Consider the following 18,183-nt stretch of genomic DNA (forward strand, 5'->3'; position numbering starts at 1 on the left):
GTAATCAATGACCAACCAAACTTTGTACAATTACATTTTAATACGCTCTGTGATTGGTTAGCCAACTCGCACCACTTTTTCAACCAATGAAAAGAGAGAACAAACCAATGATGACTTAGGTTACGATCACACTTGTAGTCCAAACGCGCGTACACAGGGAACCGGTGCATTCTTCTGCGCCCGAATACTTAACCCAGAATTTGGACACGGACACCGTGCCCGAATTCTGGCGTCAATACTTGAGAAAATGGTCGTTCACATTATTTTCCAGCGAGAATCGTACTCGGGCACCGTTCTCGGGAACTAGGTGTGAACATAGCCTTACTCGCCTTTTTTCCGCGCTTCTATTTGCTTCGAATTCTTATTGGCAACTTCGTCCCCAGGGTCCTCTCCTACTCGGCCCCATCTTTCTCTCTCTCTCCCCACGGGGGATTGGCTCGTTGTGTTGTTTGCACCTGCTGCGATTGGTCAGGGTAATAACTTTAGTTTTGGTATCACGACACTTCACTTCACTTCACTTTATTTATTTTTGCCACTTTTCTTACATACATCAATTGAATTTACAGTTACTTATTTAGTAGCAGGATGATCTCAGCAAGCTTGTAAGAGCTTTTCAGGGGAGATCACCCTTGGTTCTATTTGTTTTGTAGTAATTTATACAATAAAGGTGGCCATCTTAGGGATAAGGATAACATTATCAAGAGTTGTAATATATATATTTTTTTATATCATTAAATTTGTAGACTTCTCATTGCTTCGTAAGGATTAGGTTGATTTAAGATGAACTTTTTAACTTCTCTCTTAAAAGTATGAGGAGCTTTAATTTGCTTTAGTAGTATTGGTAAGTTATTCCAAGTTTCAGAGCCTTTATGTTTCACTGAGAATCTTCCATAATTTGTTCTCTGAAAGTTGACATGTAATTTCTTAGAAGATCTAGTGTTGTACCTATGGATAGTATCATTCATTACGAAATAGTTTTTTAAAACCCAAAGGCAAGCTTCCGTTGGAATACGAATGCATAAAAATGGCTAACTGATAACGGTTAATTTCATATATATTTAATAATCCTAATGATAGGAAAAGTGGCTTAGATTCTTGTCTGTATTTTGAAAATGTCATAATTCTGATAACCTTTTTTTGGATTTTATAAATTCTATCAAGTCTGGAGATATAATTACTTCCCCAAATTATGTTGCAATATGTCAAATATGGATAAATCAAAGCATTATATATTGTACGTAATGTCTTTGAGGAAAGACAGGATCTTGCCCTAAACAACATTCCTGCCATCTTTGATACTTTTGTTGCTGTTTCATCAATGTAATGTTTCCACGTTAACTCTTTATCTATTGTTAATCCTAAAAACTTTGATTTATTAACCTGTTCAATAATTTGGTCATTAATCCGAATTTCAATACTCTTAGGTATTTTTTTATTTTTTGCTTTGAAGATAACGAATTGGGTTTTCTTTATATTCAAGGAAAGGTTGTTAGCTTTTAGCCAGTCAGAAACTTTACTTATCTCGTCATTTGCAATAGTAGTCAGTAATTCAAAATCATTGTGACTGTAAAATAAGTTTGCCGGTGTCATCAGCAAACAACAGGGATGATAGGAAATTTGTGCTTTCAGAGATGTCATTAACATAAATCAAAAATAGCAATGGGCCAAGGACGGATCCCTGTGGCACCCCACAACTGACCAGTGACCTATCAGACTTCACTGATTCATAGTTAACTATTTGTTTTCTGTTAGTTAAGTAATTTTTGAACCATTCCAATGAAATTCCTCTTACCCCGTAATGCTCCAATTTATTCAATAATATTTCATGATTAACAGTATCAAAGGCCTTGGAAAGGTCTAAAAATATACCTATTGTGTATTGATTTCTTTCAATCGCCTGTGATATTTTGTCAACGAGCTCAATAATTGCATGTTGGGTGGAGTGACCTGCTCTAAATCCGTATTGGCCTTTATATAAAATATCATTATTATCTAAGAATTTAATTATTCTTTTGTAAACGACCTTCTCTAGAATCTTAGAAAATTAAATTAAATTAAATTAAAAACCGCTCTAAAGCTCTTCTTTCCACTTCAACGTCCGATTTTCCGAGGAGGGTTACAAGCCAAAAAGGAATTTGACACTAAAGGTTTTACATTTAAACAAATATTCTAGTTTAAATTTGAAACTATTTAAGTGGTAAAAATGACAGCAGCTATTTTGATTAATGCAAGTACCAGACCGCCGACTGGTTAGCCCAGTTGATTGAGCATCGGACTACCGTGCGAGAGGTCGTGGGTTTAAACCCCGGCCGGACCAACACTCAGGGTCTTTAAATAACTGAGGAGAAAGTGCTGCCTTTGTAATGAAATCTGCAAATGGTTAGACTTTCTAGTCTTCTCGGATAAGGACGATAAACCGTAGGCCCCGTCTCACAACACTTCAATGTTCATAATCCTGTGGGACGTTAAAGAACCCAGACACTAATCGCAAAGAGTAGGGCATGGAGTTCCCGGGGTGCTGGTCTGGTCTTTGTGCTGTTTCATGATTTCATGGGTTGGGTGGGTAGGATGAGGTCGCTAATGGACATATGCTGATGTAAACCGCATTTGAATATATATATGAATAGAAAATGCGGTATAAAAATGCATTACCATTATGCATTACCATTACCTGGCAGAAAGAACAACTGAACTATTCTCACTGCATTATTAATTAGCTCATAGCAGAATTTTTCATAATGTGTTTGAATTCCCCCGTTTCCGCGCATGCCTGCTGCGATGGTGATGCTTTGCGGCCTTAGAGTATATATTTCGCCACCCCGCTTGAAACGTGGTCTTTTTAACCGTACTCCGGGACGATGGCCGAATTTCGCGACTAGTTTACAGTCAACCGCCACCAGCAGACTTGTTCTTATGGCAGATGTTGAACTTCCTCCGCCACCGGCGGCGCCCGCTCCCGCGCCGGCTGCTGCAAATGCAGTTGAACCTCCACAAGTTCAAGTTGTTCAAGACCCGCCGGTGGCCGACCAAGCTGTTCCACCGCCAGTTCCAATTCCCGACGCAAACCCGGCCCCGGCCGGAGGAGCAGGAGAGGAGGTAATTTTTTCTTTTGGTAGCACATTCTTGTCCTAGCCATGTTTAGTGCTATTCATTGCCCGTAGCTCTTGTACCTACGTTCGCCGCTAGTTTATTTATTTTTCATTTTTGGGTGTGCCTCGTTAGCTTCGTTTCAGGGCTATTGTTTCATGCTTTTTGTTTTTAGGCCTTTTTGCGTCTCCGCGGCGCTCCAGTTCAGTTTTTTTTTTTTTTTTTTTGTCCAGTATGTTTTGCAGTTCGTTATACGCAATTTGGCTTTCTTGTATTTTATTCCCGGCATTGTCCGGGTGTTTTCTTTTCGCCGCCTTGTGCGGGTTTATTTATGCTTTGGTATTTGTCGGTTTTTATGTTGCTTTGTTTATGCATCTGCTATTGTTTTTGTTTTGTTTTTGCGGCGTTTGTCGGGCGTTTCTTTTTCGCAACCTTTTTCGTATTTGCCGGTTTTCTTCACAATTTAGTTTTGTTTGCGCATTTTCTCGCTATTAGGCTCTCTTGTTGGGTTTTCGCGTGCTTATATGTTTTGGCATTTCGTTTTCGCCACCGCACGCGGGTTTGTTTGCACTATCACTGTGTTGCTTTTTGTGTAAACAGGTAAGTTGCGTTACGGTTTTTGCGATTGCCACTGTTTAAGGCAACATAGTTGTTACGTTACAGTTTTGAGTTTACCATTAGTTAAAGCGACGTGTTGTTGCGTTACAGTTTTGCGGATACCACTAGTAAAGGCAACGTGTTGTTACGTTACAGTTTAGGGTATTCCACTAGTGAAGGCAACGTGTCGTTGCGTTACAGTTTGGCGGATACCACTAGTGAAGGCAACGTGTCGTTGCGTTACAGTTTGGCAGATACCACTAGTGAAGGCAACGTGTTGTTGCGTTACAGTTTGGCGGATACCACTAGTGAAGGCAACGTGTTGTTGCGTTACAGTTTAGGGTATTCCACTAGTGAAGGCAACGTGTCGTTGCGTTACAGTTTGGCGGATACCACTAGTGAAGGCAGGGTGTCGTTGCGTTACAGTTTGGCGGATACCACTAGTGAGGGCAACGTGTCGTTGCGTTACAATTTGGCGGATACCACTAGTGAAGGCAACGTGTTGTTGCGTTACAGTTTGGCGGATACCACTAGTAAAGGCGACGTGTTTGTTACGTTACGATTTGGCGGATAGCACCAGTGAAGACAACGTAGTTGTGTTACCGTTTTAAGTATACCACTAGTGAAGGCAACGTGTTGTTGCGCGCGCGTTACAGTTTTGCGGATGCCACTAGTGAAGGCAGCGTGTTGTTGCGTGCGCGTTACAATTTGGCGGATACCGCTAGTCAGGGCAACGTGTTTGTTACGTTACAGTTTTGGGTATGCCGCTTGTGGTAGCAGCGTTTTGTTGTGTTACGGTTTTGCGGATACCGCAAGCTAAGGCAACGTGTTTTTTACGTTAGAGTTTGCGGATACCGCTAGTAAGGCGGCGTGTTTGTTGCCGTAGTGCCAGCCTTGCATTCAGTTTTGTATTTTCACGTTCAAGTGACGCCTGACACGGGGTCTTTCACAAGAGAGATCCGGCAAAATTACCAGCAAGTTTAATTCCTGCGTTGTGTGGACCTCTGCATTTAAAAGTTTTCTTGTGTTTGTTGCGTTATAGTTTGTGCATATCGCAGGTGGAGGTCACGTGATTCTTGCGCGGCGCTGGATTGTGTTAGGCACTGGTGGGTGCTTCGTGCTATTTAGTTTCGACTTTGTGTATTCCGCTGGTGAGAAAAGTATGTTATTGTCTCCTTGTTAAGGCAAGAAGCATGGGGTTTGTTGCATAGTGACTTCTCGCGTTAAGCGCTCGCGAAAGCAAGATGTTATTGCAATTAAGTACCATGCGCTGTCTAGTTTATAATAACACGTCAGGATTTAACGCGGGCTTACTGGGTTTTTCATCTTTTGTCGTAGGCCACTGCGCGTATAAAGATATTGGAAGATAAAATCAAGTCGTTGGAGCAGCTGAGAACGTCGGAGAGTTCCGAATCCGCTCTCGCAGCGTTGAGAAGGCATGTCGGCCGCCCGTCGGCCATGTTCGACAGATTTGAGGCGCTAGATCTACTGCAGTCCTTGGTCAGACTCGCCAGGTATGAGAGCCATCAGAAGGCGGACGAGTACGCGGCGGCCCTAGACGAGATAAGATCCCGATCAGACGTCCTGGAGCATTCTCAGCTGCAGCGGCTGTATCTTGGTTTAATAGGAGATCCGGTGCGCGCCAAGATTGCTAAAGAAGTAAACACCATTTTAAAGGGCGTGGGCAAGGCCCCTCCTCCGCCGCCTGGTTATCGTTCCGTTGTCCGCAGGCCATCTCCTTACCCTCCCCAGCAAAGCGTCCAGTGCTTTCGCTGCCTGAAATGGGGACATTATGCCCGTTCTTGCCGCAACATCCCACCAGGACGCCAGAATGGTCGCGGACGGGCCGGGCGTTCTTAGTTCTTTCTTGGCTCCCTAAACAGTTTCACCCTGTATTTTTGGTGTAATAAATTATTGTTGTCTCTGGGCTCATTTGTTTTATTTATTTATTTTTGTTTTTATTTTCCATATCGTTATCCGCTCTCTTCGTTGACCTTGGGGGGACCTGCTCTGTGTCTCAATTTCGGACCTAGTTCGGAGCTCGGGGTCAACGAAGGGTGGGTTCCCTGCATGCTTCCTTTTGGTTTCTCACTCGGGTTTTCCTTTGTTCACCTTTAGGACCCTTCGTCTTTCTTTGCCACAGTTGCTGTTGCCGCAGATTCTTCAAAAGACGTAATTCCGCTGTGTGATATAAGGCAGGGACCCCTCCCCTTCGTTGGCCCCCTCCCTTCACCAAGTATGGTCGCAGCCTGCCCAAGTTTGGCGATGCTAGAACAGCCTAGGTTCTTTCACCCTCAGCACTTTAGAGCGGGCGCAATCCACAACCACGTGCCGGTATGGGAACACCTGCCCAGCGGGCGTAGTTCTACTCAGGTGGATTTTATGGAGATAATCAAGGAGGGCGTTAAAATCCATCGTTTCTTCAAGCCCTTCAAGGGGAACTTTAAAGGTTCTTCGTACAATTCGCAGCTTCCCCCTCTCATGCATATTAAGAACGCAAAGATATGTGAGCGATTCAGGGATTTCATCACCGACACCATCATCGATTGGGTAAGCGCTGGGGTTCTCGCGATATGGGGCAGGGTTGGCGCAATCTCCCCTCCACATCTGGTCCTCCCCCTTACAGTGGAGCCTTCCAAGCCTCGTTTATGCCATGACGAACGATTTTTGAATTTGTGGATACTAAACCTCCCCTTTAAGCTGGACCACCTTCCAGACTTGCCCAGGTACGTCCTCCCAGGCCATTTTCAGACGTCATTTGATGATAAAAGCGGCTATCAGCATGTTCTTCTCCACCCTTTATCGCGTACCTTCTTTGGCTTGGAATGGAATGGCGTTTATTTTGTGTTTGTACTCTCCCGTTTGGGTGGAAAGCGAGTGCCTATATATACCACAATCTTGGCCTTGCGGTTACAAGCGCAGCACGTTCGTTCGGAGTCCCTGTGTCTCAATATATAGATGATCGTCACGTTGGTCAGCTCTACCGGGCGCCAGCTGCGTCCTTCTTACCTCCTAGCAGAGTTTTGGCTGAGGCCGCCGCCTACATTTTGTGTTATCTTCTCATAGAAGCGGGTTACTTTGTGGCCCTCGCCAAACCGCAGAGTGTCCCTTCCAGTGTGGTTCGTTTTCTCGGCTTTATTTGCGATTCCTCCCGCCAGGCATTCCTACTCCCGCCTGACAAGAAGCTAAAGTTCAAAGTCCTCAGGGAGGAAGTTTTATCGTCTTCTTACGTTGGTGTTAAGACACTTCAGAGATTCGCAGGGAAGGTGATCTCCTTCAGTTTGGCCATTCCCGGTTGCAAACTCTACGTCAGAGAAATTTTTAAGGCCATCTCGCAACTTTGTCACTCCTCCAAGCCTCACGTTCCTGTTGAAGGAAACCTCCGTGCAGAGGTTCTCTACTGGTGTTTCCTCGATGAATGGTTGGATTGTTTCCCTTGGCGCTCCGAGCGTCATGTATCGGTTTCACTCTTTTCGGATGCCTCGACACGTGCTTGGGGTGCGGTCCTGTCCCGGGACGGAAGGGAGTTGGTTTCTAGGGATTACTGGCCTTCTGAGTCTGTCACGGATGTGAATCTGTTGGAGTCAAGGGCTCTGTTGAATGCCCTTATTTCCTTTAAAGGGCAGTTGTCAAACTCCCGTGTTGATGTCTATGTTGACAACAAGGTCCTCAAGTCTGCACTGGACAACGATGGTTGCAGGAATTCCGAAGTTAACGAGGTCATCAAGGGGATACGCCGCTGCAGTCGCGACCAGAACTTCAGCATTCAAACTTTCTACGTGCCCTCGAAGAGTAATCCCGCTGATGAGCCCTCGCAAAAGCATTCAGATTTGGACTGCATGCTATCTCCTGAAGCTTGGCTTTGTGTGGAGCGTTTTTTCGGTCCCCATTCTTTCAATTTAATGTCCTTGGACAGCAACTGTCAGAGGAACAGAAACGGTACCCCCCTCCCCCACTACACGCCTTGGTCTACCCCCGGATCCGCTGGCGTCAACGTTTTCTCCAATCCCCTTCCGTCGGGACACAATATTTACGTGTTTCCACCTTTCGTTCTTATTGGGCCTTTTCTTCGCTACGTCATCGACCAAGAATTCCATGGCGCCTTTTCACTTATTGCCCCAGATATTCGTCCTAGACCTTTCTGGTGGGCAACTGTCCAAGATCGTTTTCTTTTGGGCAAGAAGGGTTCAAGTTCGGTTCTTCTTTTTCCTTCCCGGCATTCCCAGGAATGGGTGTCCCGCCCCCTACAGTGGGATCTCTGGGCGTTTCGGTGTGTCTGCTAGTGTTAACATCTTCGTCATATCGTTACCTGGATCCTTAGGTTTCAAGGCCTTGGAAAGCTGCCCGGCGTTGTCCCGCTTGTTTATACCCTAACGATGTGGACGGGAACTTTTGTCAAGCTTGTGGTTCACGGACGTGTGTTAAGAAGATTGCTGTGCCAACCAGTACGGTGGACCATGCGGAGATTGCCAAACGTTTCCAAGAATTTACAGATGTGTTTAAAGGCAAGCCCTACCAGCGACAGAAGTCCGCCCTTGAGCAGCAGCTTTTGGATTTCCTAGCTACTCTATCTCCCCCGAAAGACACTTCGTCATGTACTTCTGACGATATTATTAGATTCTTGATTAGCAAAGACAAGTCAGGAAGGACGGTGTTACATAGTCAATCTTGTTCTAAAGTTGATTGTAATTGTCCGACTCGCTTAGCTGCTGGGTCGGTAGATTCCTTGTTAGGGAAGTTGAGGGCCATCTTTAATAAGCTAGGCCGTTTGCACGATTCTAATCCCGTGGCACATCCCAGAATTAAAGAGTATCTTAAATTTGTTCGGGAGGAGCAGGCGGATAAAGCTATAGTGCCAACCCAGGCAGTCCCTTTGTTTTTTGTTAAGTTTTCTAAATTAATAAATTTTCTTAGGGGTTCTATTACAGCCAGCGGTCACCTTTCCTCTGTCGATAAATACATCTTGGTTAGGGACACCACCTTCTTCGTTGTTGATTTCTTTACCGGAGATCGGGCGTCGGATCTCGGGCGCCTTTTGGCGAATCAAGTGTTTAGGCTCAGAGATCGTAAGGGGTTCTTGCTTAACTTTACACTAACTAAGACTTTTCGGGGTGATTCAGGTCGTCCATTTATTTTAGAACCCTTTAGGGTTACCGAGGTCTGCCCCGTTTCTTGGATTCAATATTATCTGTCCGTTTGTCGGTTACTTGCCATCGAGCTAGCTGGCGGGTATTTGTTTAGGACTACAGCCAGCGGCTGGGACGATGGCCGAATTTCGCGACCCACCCACCTCCCCTGGTGGCGGTTGACAGCATTCCACGTATTATCCTCGTTGCATGCCTATTGCCTCAACAGTCGCGAACTCTTCCCATAACTTAACCTTAAGCGATGAGGTAATGAGTATGCAGTGAGGATATTATACAACTTATTATATTCAGCAACAGCAATTGCAAGTCCAATGCAACAAAATTTTGGTCGTACCAAACTTTGGTGTGAAAAGGGAAAAACTTTTTTTCATAAGGTCCCCAACGCGGGCGAATTCAGGTGAGACTTCAACTGTCATTTTTATTTGACGAGAGAAGAGTGCATGCGATGTTAACATAAAGACTGCGTTCAGAGATCCCTTTGGAGACACGAACATGCCAAAACCCAGATTCGGCGAGCTGTATCTTATATTATTTTTCTCAAAGGTGGTGGAAGGAAGAAAACACGCGCGAATGAATCAACGCCCGCGCGTTCTCGCGTTTTCACTTTTGGTCTAGACAAAAATTACACATCGCAAGCATTAGCTACCGAAATCGCATCTAAATTCGCCTGTGTAAACGGCCTATTCGGTGGTATGGAAAGGAAACAACACTGATTATTACCAGCAAAGTTTATTTTGTGGAAATTGTTACAAAGTGTACATATTCTAAGAAGTTTTACAGTCTGCCGGCTCAAAAAATTAATCTCTACAGGTCTGTTGAGGAATGTTCCTTGCAGCTAAGTAAAACATTACAATGACGCTACCCATCGCAATTTGCTTGAATTTATATTACAAAAGCTTCAATGTCTATTCTAAACCATGACGTTATAAGGGCAGCAACATTTGTTGCATTATTGGTAAAATACTTAAATATTTTTGTTTATAGAGCGGATTTCAGTTGAGTGTCGAAAGGAATTTCGTGACCGCCGAGGCTTTGCTTTACTGCGCTCTGATTGGTTATCAGAAATCGCCACTTTTTCAACCAATAAGAAGAAAAACCAAAACCAATCGTAAACTGGCTTGTACTCGTTTTCCCGCGCTTGACGCCGGTTACATGTATTTGCTTCGAATTCTGATTGGTTAAATGTTGTTTTCGTCTGCTATGATTGGCCAGAGCAATGAATTTGGTTTTTGGTTTTACAACACTCGAATGACAACCGCTCTATACACCACTGAAAGTCTCAAAAGCTCGTCCAGACTCGAGACTTCTGCGTTGAAAAGCCACCCAACATACTTTCAGTAAATAACAATCTATCACCAACTGCAAAAATTATCAGTTATTGCATTTGACTATTCAGTCTTTGTGTGGTGGTAGCATTCAAATGAAGTGTGTGGACGAAATTCTTAAGTGTGACCATTCATATGAAAGCTATTCAGCGGTACTTTCCTGTGGTAGAATGATAAAACTATTCGAGTACTCCACTTTAATGCTCTCGATTTTTTGTTTCTTTACAAAAACAAATTAGGCTTCTTACCCACATTTGGTTTAATTTATACAGAAAACAACGTTACAAGTATAAGTAATGTCTCTGCCAACCAAATTAAGCTTCTTACCCACATTTGATTTCCAGCTATTTTGGTTGTGAAAGGTTTAATGAGGGACATAGTGCCAGTTGACACTAAAACCGCTGTGGCCCTCAATGGTTTAAGAGGAATCTATGTAATGACATTGTACACATTTAAAAATCTATACAGAACACAACTTTGTAAGGCTACTCTTGGATAAGCCAAGTCTCTTCAATTTCACGTCCGTTTTGTTTCATTACAAAAACCAAATCAGGCTTCTTACCCACATTTGATTTTAAGTTACTTTAGTTGTGAAATGTTTAACAGGGGACAAAGTTTCAGTTTACACTAAAAACGCTGTAGCCCTCAATGGTTTAACAGAAATATATGTAATGACATTGTACATAATTAAAAATCTATACAAAAATTATACAGAACACAACTTTGTAAGGCTACTCTTGGATAAGCCAAGTCTGCGATTTCACGTTCGTTTTGTGTCTTTACAAAAACCAAATCAGGCTTCTTACCCACATTTGATTTTTAGTTACTTTGGTTGTGAAATGTTTAACGAGGGACAAAGTTTCAGTTTACACTAAAAACGCTGTGGCCCTCAATGGTTTAACAGGAATGTATGTATTGACATTGTACATAATTAAAAATCTATACAAAAATTTATACAGAACACAACTTTGTAAGGCTACTCTTGGATAAGCCAAGTCTGCGATTTCACGTTCGTTTTGCGTCTTTACAAAAACCAAATTAGGCTTCTTACCCACATTTGATTTTCAGTTATTCTGGCTACGAAGTGTTTAACGAGGAACAAAGTGTCAGTTGACACTAAAAACCTGTGACCCTTAATTCAAATAGAAAACAACTTTTTAAGGCTACTCTTGGATAAGCCATGTCTCTGTGATTTCACGTGCGTTTTCAAGCCTTATAAATAAATCTAAATTTCAAAGAATGCTTTAGGAACAAACAGTGTCTACAGTAGGACGAATAATGACAATATTCAAGAGCTCATGACCTGGAGCCTCCATCTCTCATACTAATCCTTATAGTCAACCATTTCCCAAGTAGGTTTATTTTCAGAACAAGTCTCAAGGGAGCTTTGGACCGCCAATAGTTCAGCTACCCAATCAAAGAAAAGCGATAACAATTGAATTGTCATACGTCATAATTTTTTGGCGGGAAAGCAGTTCTAGAACATAGATCTACTCGGGAATGGATGACTCGAGGAGTTAATGAAGATAAAGGCTCCCGTTATCACTGCGGTAAAAGCCAAAGTATCAAATCACTCACGTTTCCAGAGCTCCAACTTTTTCGCCTTGCTTACCGATGTAAAACGATGGTAATACTCTACGAACAACTGGTGTAATGTGATCGTGTGATACTTAAATGTAAGACATGCGTAAACCCGGATGTTTGGGATCACCGCTGAATAAGACCTGGTTTTCACTAAGACAAAATCATAAGCATACAGATAAGTGAGAACACTAGCTACATAAGCATAAGGACAGATGCACGCACAGAAAACCATTTTTAACGGGATTCTCGATACAAGCTCCCCTCGATGTTAAGCAAGTTGGCGGACGAAACGGCTAACTGCCTTGTGCTTGGCTTATGTCGTCCCCATTCTTGCTTGTAAAAGTGCGGCAGTAACGATAAGCATAAGCACGAGAAAGGGAGGTGGGGTGGTGCATTCCTCTTGTGCTTATGCTGATGCCGTAGGTGTTCTCACTTGCTTTATAAGCGGTGTTTTTGCTTACGCTTATGTCCTAGTGAAAACCACGCTTGACGGTAAGATTTTTTTCATACCAAGCAAAAGAGATGGCGTTTTCTGTTTAAAATGCCGCACGACTGTCCCTGGTTAGGGGCTGGAAACTGGTGAAATGACAAAGGTATGAAATTTCCGAAGCTCCGTTCCGAAAGGGAAAAGAGGAGTTGGGACGCTTTCCATTCAGCCAAAATTTTCGGTTTGATGGTCGAAATGCGCGGATCAAACGGATGATTTTCCGGATCAAACCGAGATTTCCGGGCCAAACGGAGATTTCCCGACGAAACGGACGTCTTCAACCAGTTGGGACAGAAATTACCGTTCCATTGGCGCAAATTATTATTTCTTCTGTTGCCATCACGTAAATTTCCTTTTTTGTCTAACAATGTGGTTTCAATTTTGCAAGGAATGGAAAAATATTTTCATTTACTCTGGAAAGTAATGAAATGACTGAAGATTTCAACAAGATTTTTTTTCTTACTAAACTCCTGCATGTAGCCTATTGATTTTAGTAACAGAGCTACAAAAACAGCTCATCTTTACGTCAGAGTATTTCAATGTATACTACTTTGGACTTTGCCTTAAAAAACGAAGCTTTGAGTCGCAAGAATATAAAAGTGGCCAATAAATTTGAAAGCCAAGAGAAGACAGAACGATAAACATTTGGGCGCCGGAGGAATCGAATGGAACACAAATATTCCGGAATAAAATAACGGACATTTATGAACACCTCGCGAAGTTTCCCTCATTTTCCAGAAAATCGGAGCCAGAAACTTCCGTTCCATTCGGCAATTCCTACTTGAGTAGTCCACTATCTCGAACTCCGGCGAAAGCTGATTGGTTACACTGAAAACTCGTGAATGGAACGGAAAATGCTAATCTCGTACCCAGATCTCCCACGGTCAGGCGGAGGGGAGATCTGGTAAAGTTCGATTTGAGGCCCGGAATACGGGCCTGCCCATCATCCTTTGTCCACCGTGCTGCTCGTAACTGTGATCATTCTTGGTGAGGTTTTCGCTTTCGAGGGTGCTCTTCGGAACGTTCTTCGGTCGAGAGGACTACAAAACTTGAAACTTAAACCAAAACGAAAAAGGCAACAGGAGAGATTGCAATCAACAAGCGCGGTATATCACTTTTTTACTAAGATTAGTTCCTACCCTTTGTGACTATCTAGACCATCTTTGTAATGAAAACTGTTCCAAGAACAAATCCATCGTAATTGTGCTTTCTCCACTCAAGATCAACGTGCTTATCGACGATCAATTAAAAAGACTTAAGTCAACCGGAGTAAGCTGTACCAGTTTTCGCCTTAGATGGTAACTGTATTGAAGATACTGTAATTTACAGGCAGGGAAATGTCACATAATTTTTGTGCACCCCAAGGTAAAGGTAGCAACAGACAGTGCCGAGAGTTTTTGTTGTCGAAGCTTTATCAGAAAAATTTTGTGGTCGTTGTTGTAGATGAGGCACAATAGAGTTACTGATTGGCATCTTGGTGTTAAATTTCGCATTGGAAAGTCAAATGGTTCATGTCATATTTTCATTTGCAAAGTTTCAGAAACTGTGGTCGACCAGTAATACGTAAAAATTATTTCTTCTCTTTGTAGTCTTTCAGCTGATTTGGTCACACAAATTCTCCTTCTTCCATAAGTTAATGGTTTAAATTTCGAAACCAAATGGATTGTGTAAATGCGGCAGGTTTCTTTTACAGGCCAAAGGACACAACTCAAGGTCACTGTAATATTATAATTTTATATGAACCAGCTAAACAGGTCCTCCTCCTACCTACAACAACTGTCCACTCCTATAACACCAGAAATTCTGCCAAGCTTAATTTCCACCGACCACAAGTTAGAACTAACATAGGCAAATTTACTTTTAAGTACTCTGCTTCTGTCATATGGGAAACTGTCCCCATGGCATTGAAAAAAACAAAAACTTTTAACAGGTTTAAGAAACTTTATAAGGCCCACCTGATCTCTTGTCAATCAAAATTATAATATATGTTCTGTTTAATGATCAAATATCATAGTATGTAACTATCTAATAATAATAATAGAGTTAAAAATAATAATAATAATAATAATAATAATAATAATAATTGTCTGCTTATATTTTGATCTTTGTTGTCGCTGCTGTTGCTGCTGATGATGTGTTGTCCTTTTCCTTTCTTTTTGTTTGTTTGTATGTTGTTTTTTTGCTTTTTTTTTTTGTTTTTATTTATTTATTGTTTTGTTCTTCTTTTATTAAGCTTGTCCTGTTTAGATTTCTTGCTCGGTTCAGTATATCTCGAACATACCTTAATTTACACAAATGTAATTCTCTCTTGTACATCCTAGGCTCTACAAACATTTCCTACATTTTCTAATATCTCAATAAAGCTCAGTGTCATTTCTTTGTTTACTTAAAAGTAGGTGGTGGTCAGCTAGAAAGCCTTTGCTACTTTGACCACCACACACATTTTATAATTTGTACTGTATTTATTTTTGTCTTGTAATCATTTGTTGTAATACTTTTCTTTCTATGTTAATGTTGGGTAAATAGTGTGAAATAAATGAACCATGAACCATCCTAGCCCTAACACCATGCTACTGTCTTGGTTATATACCAGCAAACCAGAAAGACCTGTCCGTGTAAATGGTAGGCGTCCAATTATGTCCAACATTAAAATACCGAGTACACCCTTGCTGTTTTAAAGGGGTTTTTTTTTCTCAAAAATGGAAGTTTGAATTTCTTTTGGGAAATGGAGGTACCACATCTGGATTTGGGATCTAAAAGAATGTTTGGTTACTTGCGACATGTGCGCAAACAGAGCAAGTCCCTATCAGTTTCCCATTAGAGTTTTATTTGGTAGTGATGAGCTTTCCATTTCAGTGGTTCTTGATTCACCTTTATCACATAACACTTGAAAAGTTTTCACCTGAAATTTATGTTAAGTTTAGGGGACATGCCCCCTCGACTGCTTCTTTGATGACAAGTTAATAAAGGTTATAATTTTACACATAGGAGTCCACAGACTCGAAAATTAGAACCACATAATACACAAGTCCAATAATATTTGACTCTTGATATGAAGAACAAAGGTCATTATCTGCATTTGATTTACAAGGCACAATGAGCTGCTTAAATAATCACTGTTGTACTGAGCATTGCATTATTTGTACATGCATAGAGGATGATACACTAAGAATAATACAAGGTTCTTTATGTCCAAAGCAGCTATCTTGGTGCTTGGACACTCACCTCTGATGGGATCCTTGATTTCAGCAAAAAAAAAATAATAACAATAATAATAGGAAGGTGTGAAGGTCTTTTGGGCTCATAAAAGTAGCAAATGGCAGATAAATAGAAAACAAATAAAAAAAATATTTCCACTATTTGTTTTCCTGTGCATGTCTGTGTGTTCTAATGAACTGTCACCCATTTCTGCAGCAAAACAACAGCTTTCACAGTAAGCTGATCTTCAGTAACCATGAATTCCTAAGTATTCCTTAACCATGGCCCTCCATAGCCAGGAAACAACATTTAATCAAACTGTCAGACACAAACCCACTGCAGAGAAGTGGTGGGGAAAAGAAACTTTGAAAACAGTGTCTGTCTTGGATGAAAATTCCTTGTTGATGCTAATTCCTTAAGTAAAAAAAATTTTCTTGTATTGATATTTGCACCCATGTCAGGTCCTAACTTTTCTTAATATTAAGACCAGCAACACAAAATTATGTTCAAGGACTTTTCACACAAGTACACAAAAAATATCAGAACAGTGAACCTTGAACCTTTAAGCCCCAGTAGTGATCAGTATCAACATTTCTCCTAATATTTATCAATACACAATCAAGGAGAGGTCATGAGATCACCAGTGGTGAAATTTCTTGATATTTCAACAACCTCCCTATAATGCTACTATGAAAAGTGGACATGTAGAGACCAGTAAGGAGAAACTGTAAGTTGACACTGAGGCTTAAAGGTTAAAAGCTAATAAATACAGAGCCATATTGTTGGTGATTATCGCAGCTTCTTTTATGCTTCGTCCTTCCACCACCCCATGCGTCAAAAAGGGCTTAGTTACTTGAGAATCCCTTTTTATTCAGCCTTCTCATTATCCATTTTCTGGTAATTATATTGTCTTATTCTAATGGAAAGAATAACAACATCCCAGTGAATGACTACAGTGTTTTCTTAATTAATTGCATCTTTGTTCAGGGGGCACAACTTCAGAGTACAGCAAACGAGGAACACTTTCCTCAGTATTCCCTACAGCGAAGATTGTTGTCAGGACAACAACAGCAACAGAAAAACAACCAAACTACAATCATACAAAGTTTGAATATGAAAGATTTATGGAGTACTACAAAGGCCCTCCTATCTTAACACAAAGTAATGTTGACCAGTTTGATTACATATTTTCGCCCATAGCAGATGAACTTATCACCACCAATGTCAAAATTAAGCCTGTCAGCCTATTATTTACTCATCATTAGTACTGTGTGAATTTGGGGGTGCCTTTTTGGGTGGAAAGCTTGGGGATCACCAGTTCTACCTTACTCCCCAAATTCCTCAAAATGCACTTTTGGCTCAGTCTCATTCTCTACAGACTGACAATGAATATTATTTGCCACAATCTTTGGGAATGGGGTTTGATTCTCATTGTGTTGGAAGGATAATAATTTATTCATTTTGGTCTTCCGCAAACCATGGAAAGTTTTTTCCAAGAAAGTGGAGGAGATGGGAAGCCTGCTACATCAAAACTTTACTTTAACAACAATCATATTGGTGCAAATATTGAAGAAATGCAACCCATCATGACAGATTAGTGTAAATACCCCAGAAATCTGTGCAGGGGAAAATTTTTGCTTATAACCACTTTGGTTTTGGCTTTTGTGTGAGAAATGCAGCTGTTGTGATATCTGTTGTCCGAAATGACTGTCATTGCTCTTAATTATGTGTTGAGCTGTGTCCAGCTGTTTAAGCCCTTGAAGATATTCACATCACTGATAGGAACTTTAGGAACTTGCTTCTCCCTAGAAATCAGGTGGAAGAAATTAAGGCAGAGTTAACAAGAAATAAAGGAGAAACTGAGGCCAGTGATAACTATTTGTATCAGAGAATGTGCTAAGGATTAACAATGGAAGTAGTAAATGAAGTGTGTTTAGTACTTCAAGGACTCCATACTGATGATAAAATAATGGAGAAATTTCCCTATCTTGAAGAAAAGAACAATGGCAAAAAGATTCTAAAAACTATAAGTGATGTCAAATCCAAAGAGGCATGTCCTCCTTTTAAAACTACTTCTTTTCTAAAGCCCATCACAAGCATAGACCTGCAAAACATTAGGTGGTGCAGACATGTAAACCAATGTCCCCATTTTTATTTTAGAGGAAGGCTAGTTTTATATTTTGGATCCAAATTTTTTTTAACTCAGTAGGTGGGAGAGAGGGGATAAAACTAAACTAACTACACTTACATAAAGAGCCCTAATCGGTTCAGACAAGGTGTTCTCTGTTGTAGTACGGGTTTCATTACTATTATTTTGGCGGTCATAAGTCGGACATTTTTCATTTCTCTTAGCTGAGGGGTGGGAGGGATATTGATCTCACCAGCAGATGAATAATAATATTGTGTGGACACTCTATCAATTTCTCCAAAGTCCTATGAGAGATGTTGTATGGATCTTGAAGGAATAAGCACACTGGTCTGAAAGGACTAATATTATATTATGAAGTCTCTTACTCAAAGTCCAGTTCAATTTATAGAAGGAAAATAGTCTTTTAGCAGAAGACAAAAACTGAAAATATGCTAGCAAATGCGGCGCGCGTGTTCAGGAACTCAAGGTAAAGTATTTTGGGGAAATTAATTTGCGTTTACTAAATAAAAAATCATTTTAAAAAAAAATCGTTTTTTGTCAAGAAATACCAAAAAAAAAATATATGACCTACCTCCATTTTATCCCCAAAAGTAAGCAAGCTTATATCCA

At 41.1% G+C, this 18,183-nt stretch overlaps 2 protein-coding genes, 1 long non-coding RNA gene and 1 pseudogene across 4 annotated transcripts in view; 1 reads left to right on the forward strand and 3 right to left on the reverse strand.

Moving 5' to 3' along the window:
* Positions 1–2,768, reverse strand: part of LOC146453770 (zinc finger MYM-type protein 1-like) — a 5,436-nt pseudogene extending 2,668 nt beyond the window's left edge.
* Positions 1–12,173, reverse strand: part of LOC146453765 (uncharacterized) — an 88,339-nt gene extending 76,166 nt beyond the window's left edge. Inside the window, exon 1 of the long non-coding RNA XR_014859453.1 lies at positions 10,963–12,173. This is a non-coding gene — a long non-coding RNA (uncharacterized LOC146453765). The remainder of the gene's footprint in view (positions 1–10,962) is intronic.
* Positions 1–18,183, reverse strand: part of LOC146453769 (uncharacterized) — a 71,576-nt gene that overhangs the window by 24,034 nt on the left and 29,359 nt on the right. The gene's annotated exons all lie outside the window — the stretch shown is intronic.
* LOC146453771 (uncharacterized) lies at positions 2,768–5,802 on the forward strand. The gene is made up of 2 exons (XM_085096360.1): positions 2,768–3,096; positions 5,023–5,802. Exons 1-2 carry the CDS (start codon positions 2,779–2,781, stop codon positions 5,542–5,544), a joined length of 840 nt encoding a protein of 279 aa, XP_084952486.1. The 5' UTR covers positions 2,768–2,778; the 3' UTR covers positions 5,545–5,802.

The sequence above is a fragment of the Pavona decussata genome, unplaced genomic scaffold, assembly GCF_977016875.1.
Source record: "Pavona decussata unplaced genomic scaffold, jaPavDecu1.1 SCAFFOLD_324, whole genome shotgun sequence".
NCBI classification, from domain to species: domain Eukaryota; kingdom Metazoa; phylum Cnidaria; class Anthozoa; order Scleractinia; family Agariciidae; genus Pavona; species Pavona decussata.

Excerpts from the sequence above, each read along its gene's own strand:
- LOC146453771 (XM_085096360.1), top strand. The coding sequence starts at position 2,779 with ATGGTGATGCTTTGCGGCCTTAGAGTATATATTTCGCCACCCCGCTTG. Across the intron at positions 3,097-5,022 it reads CCGGAGGAGCAGGAGAGGAG|GCCACTGCGCGTATAAAGAT; the intron begins GTAATTTTTTCT and ends CTTTTGTCGTAG.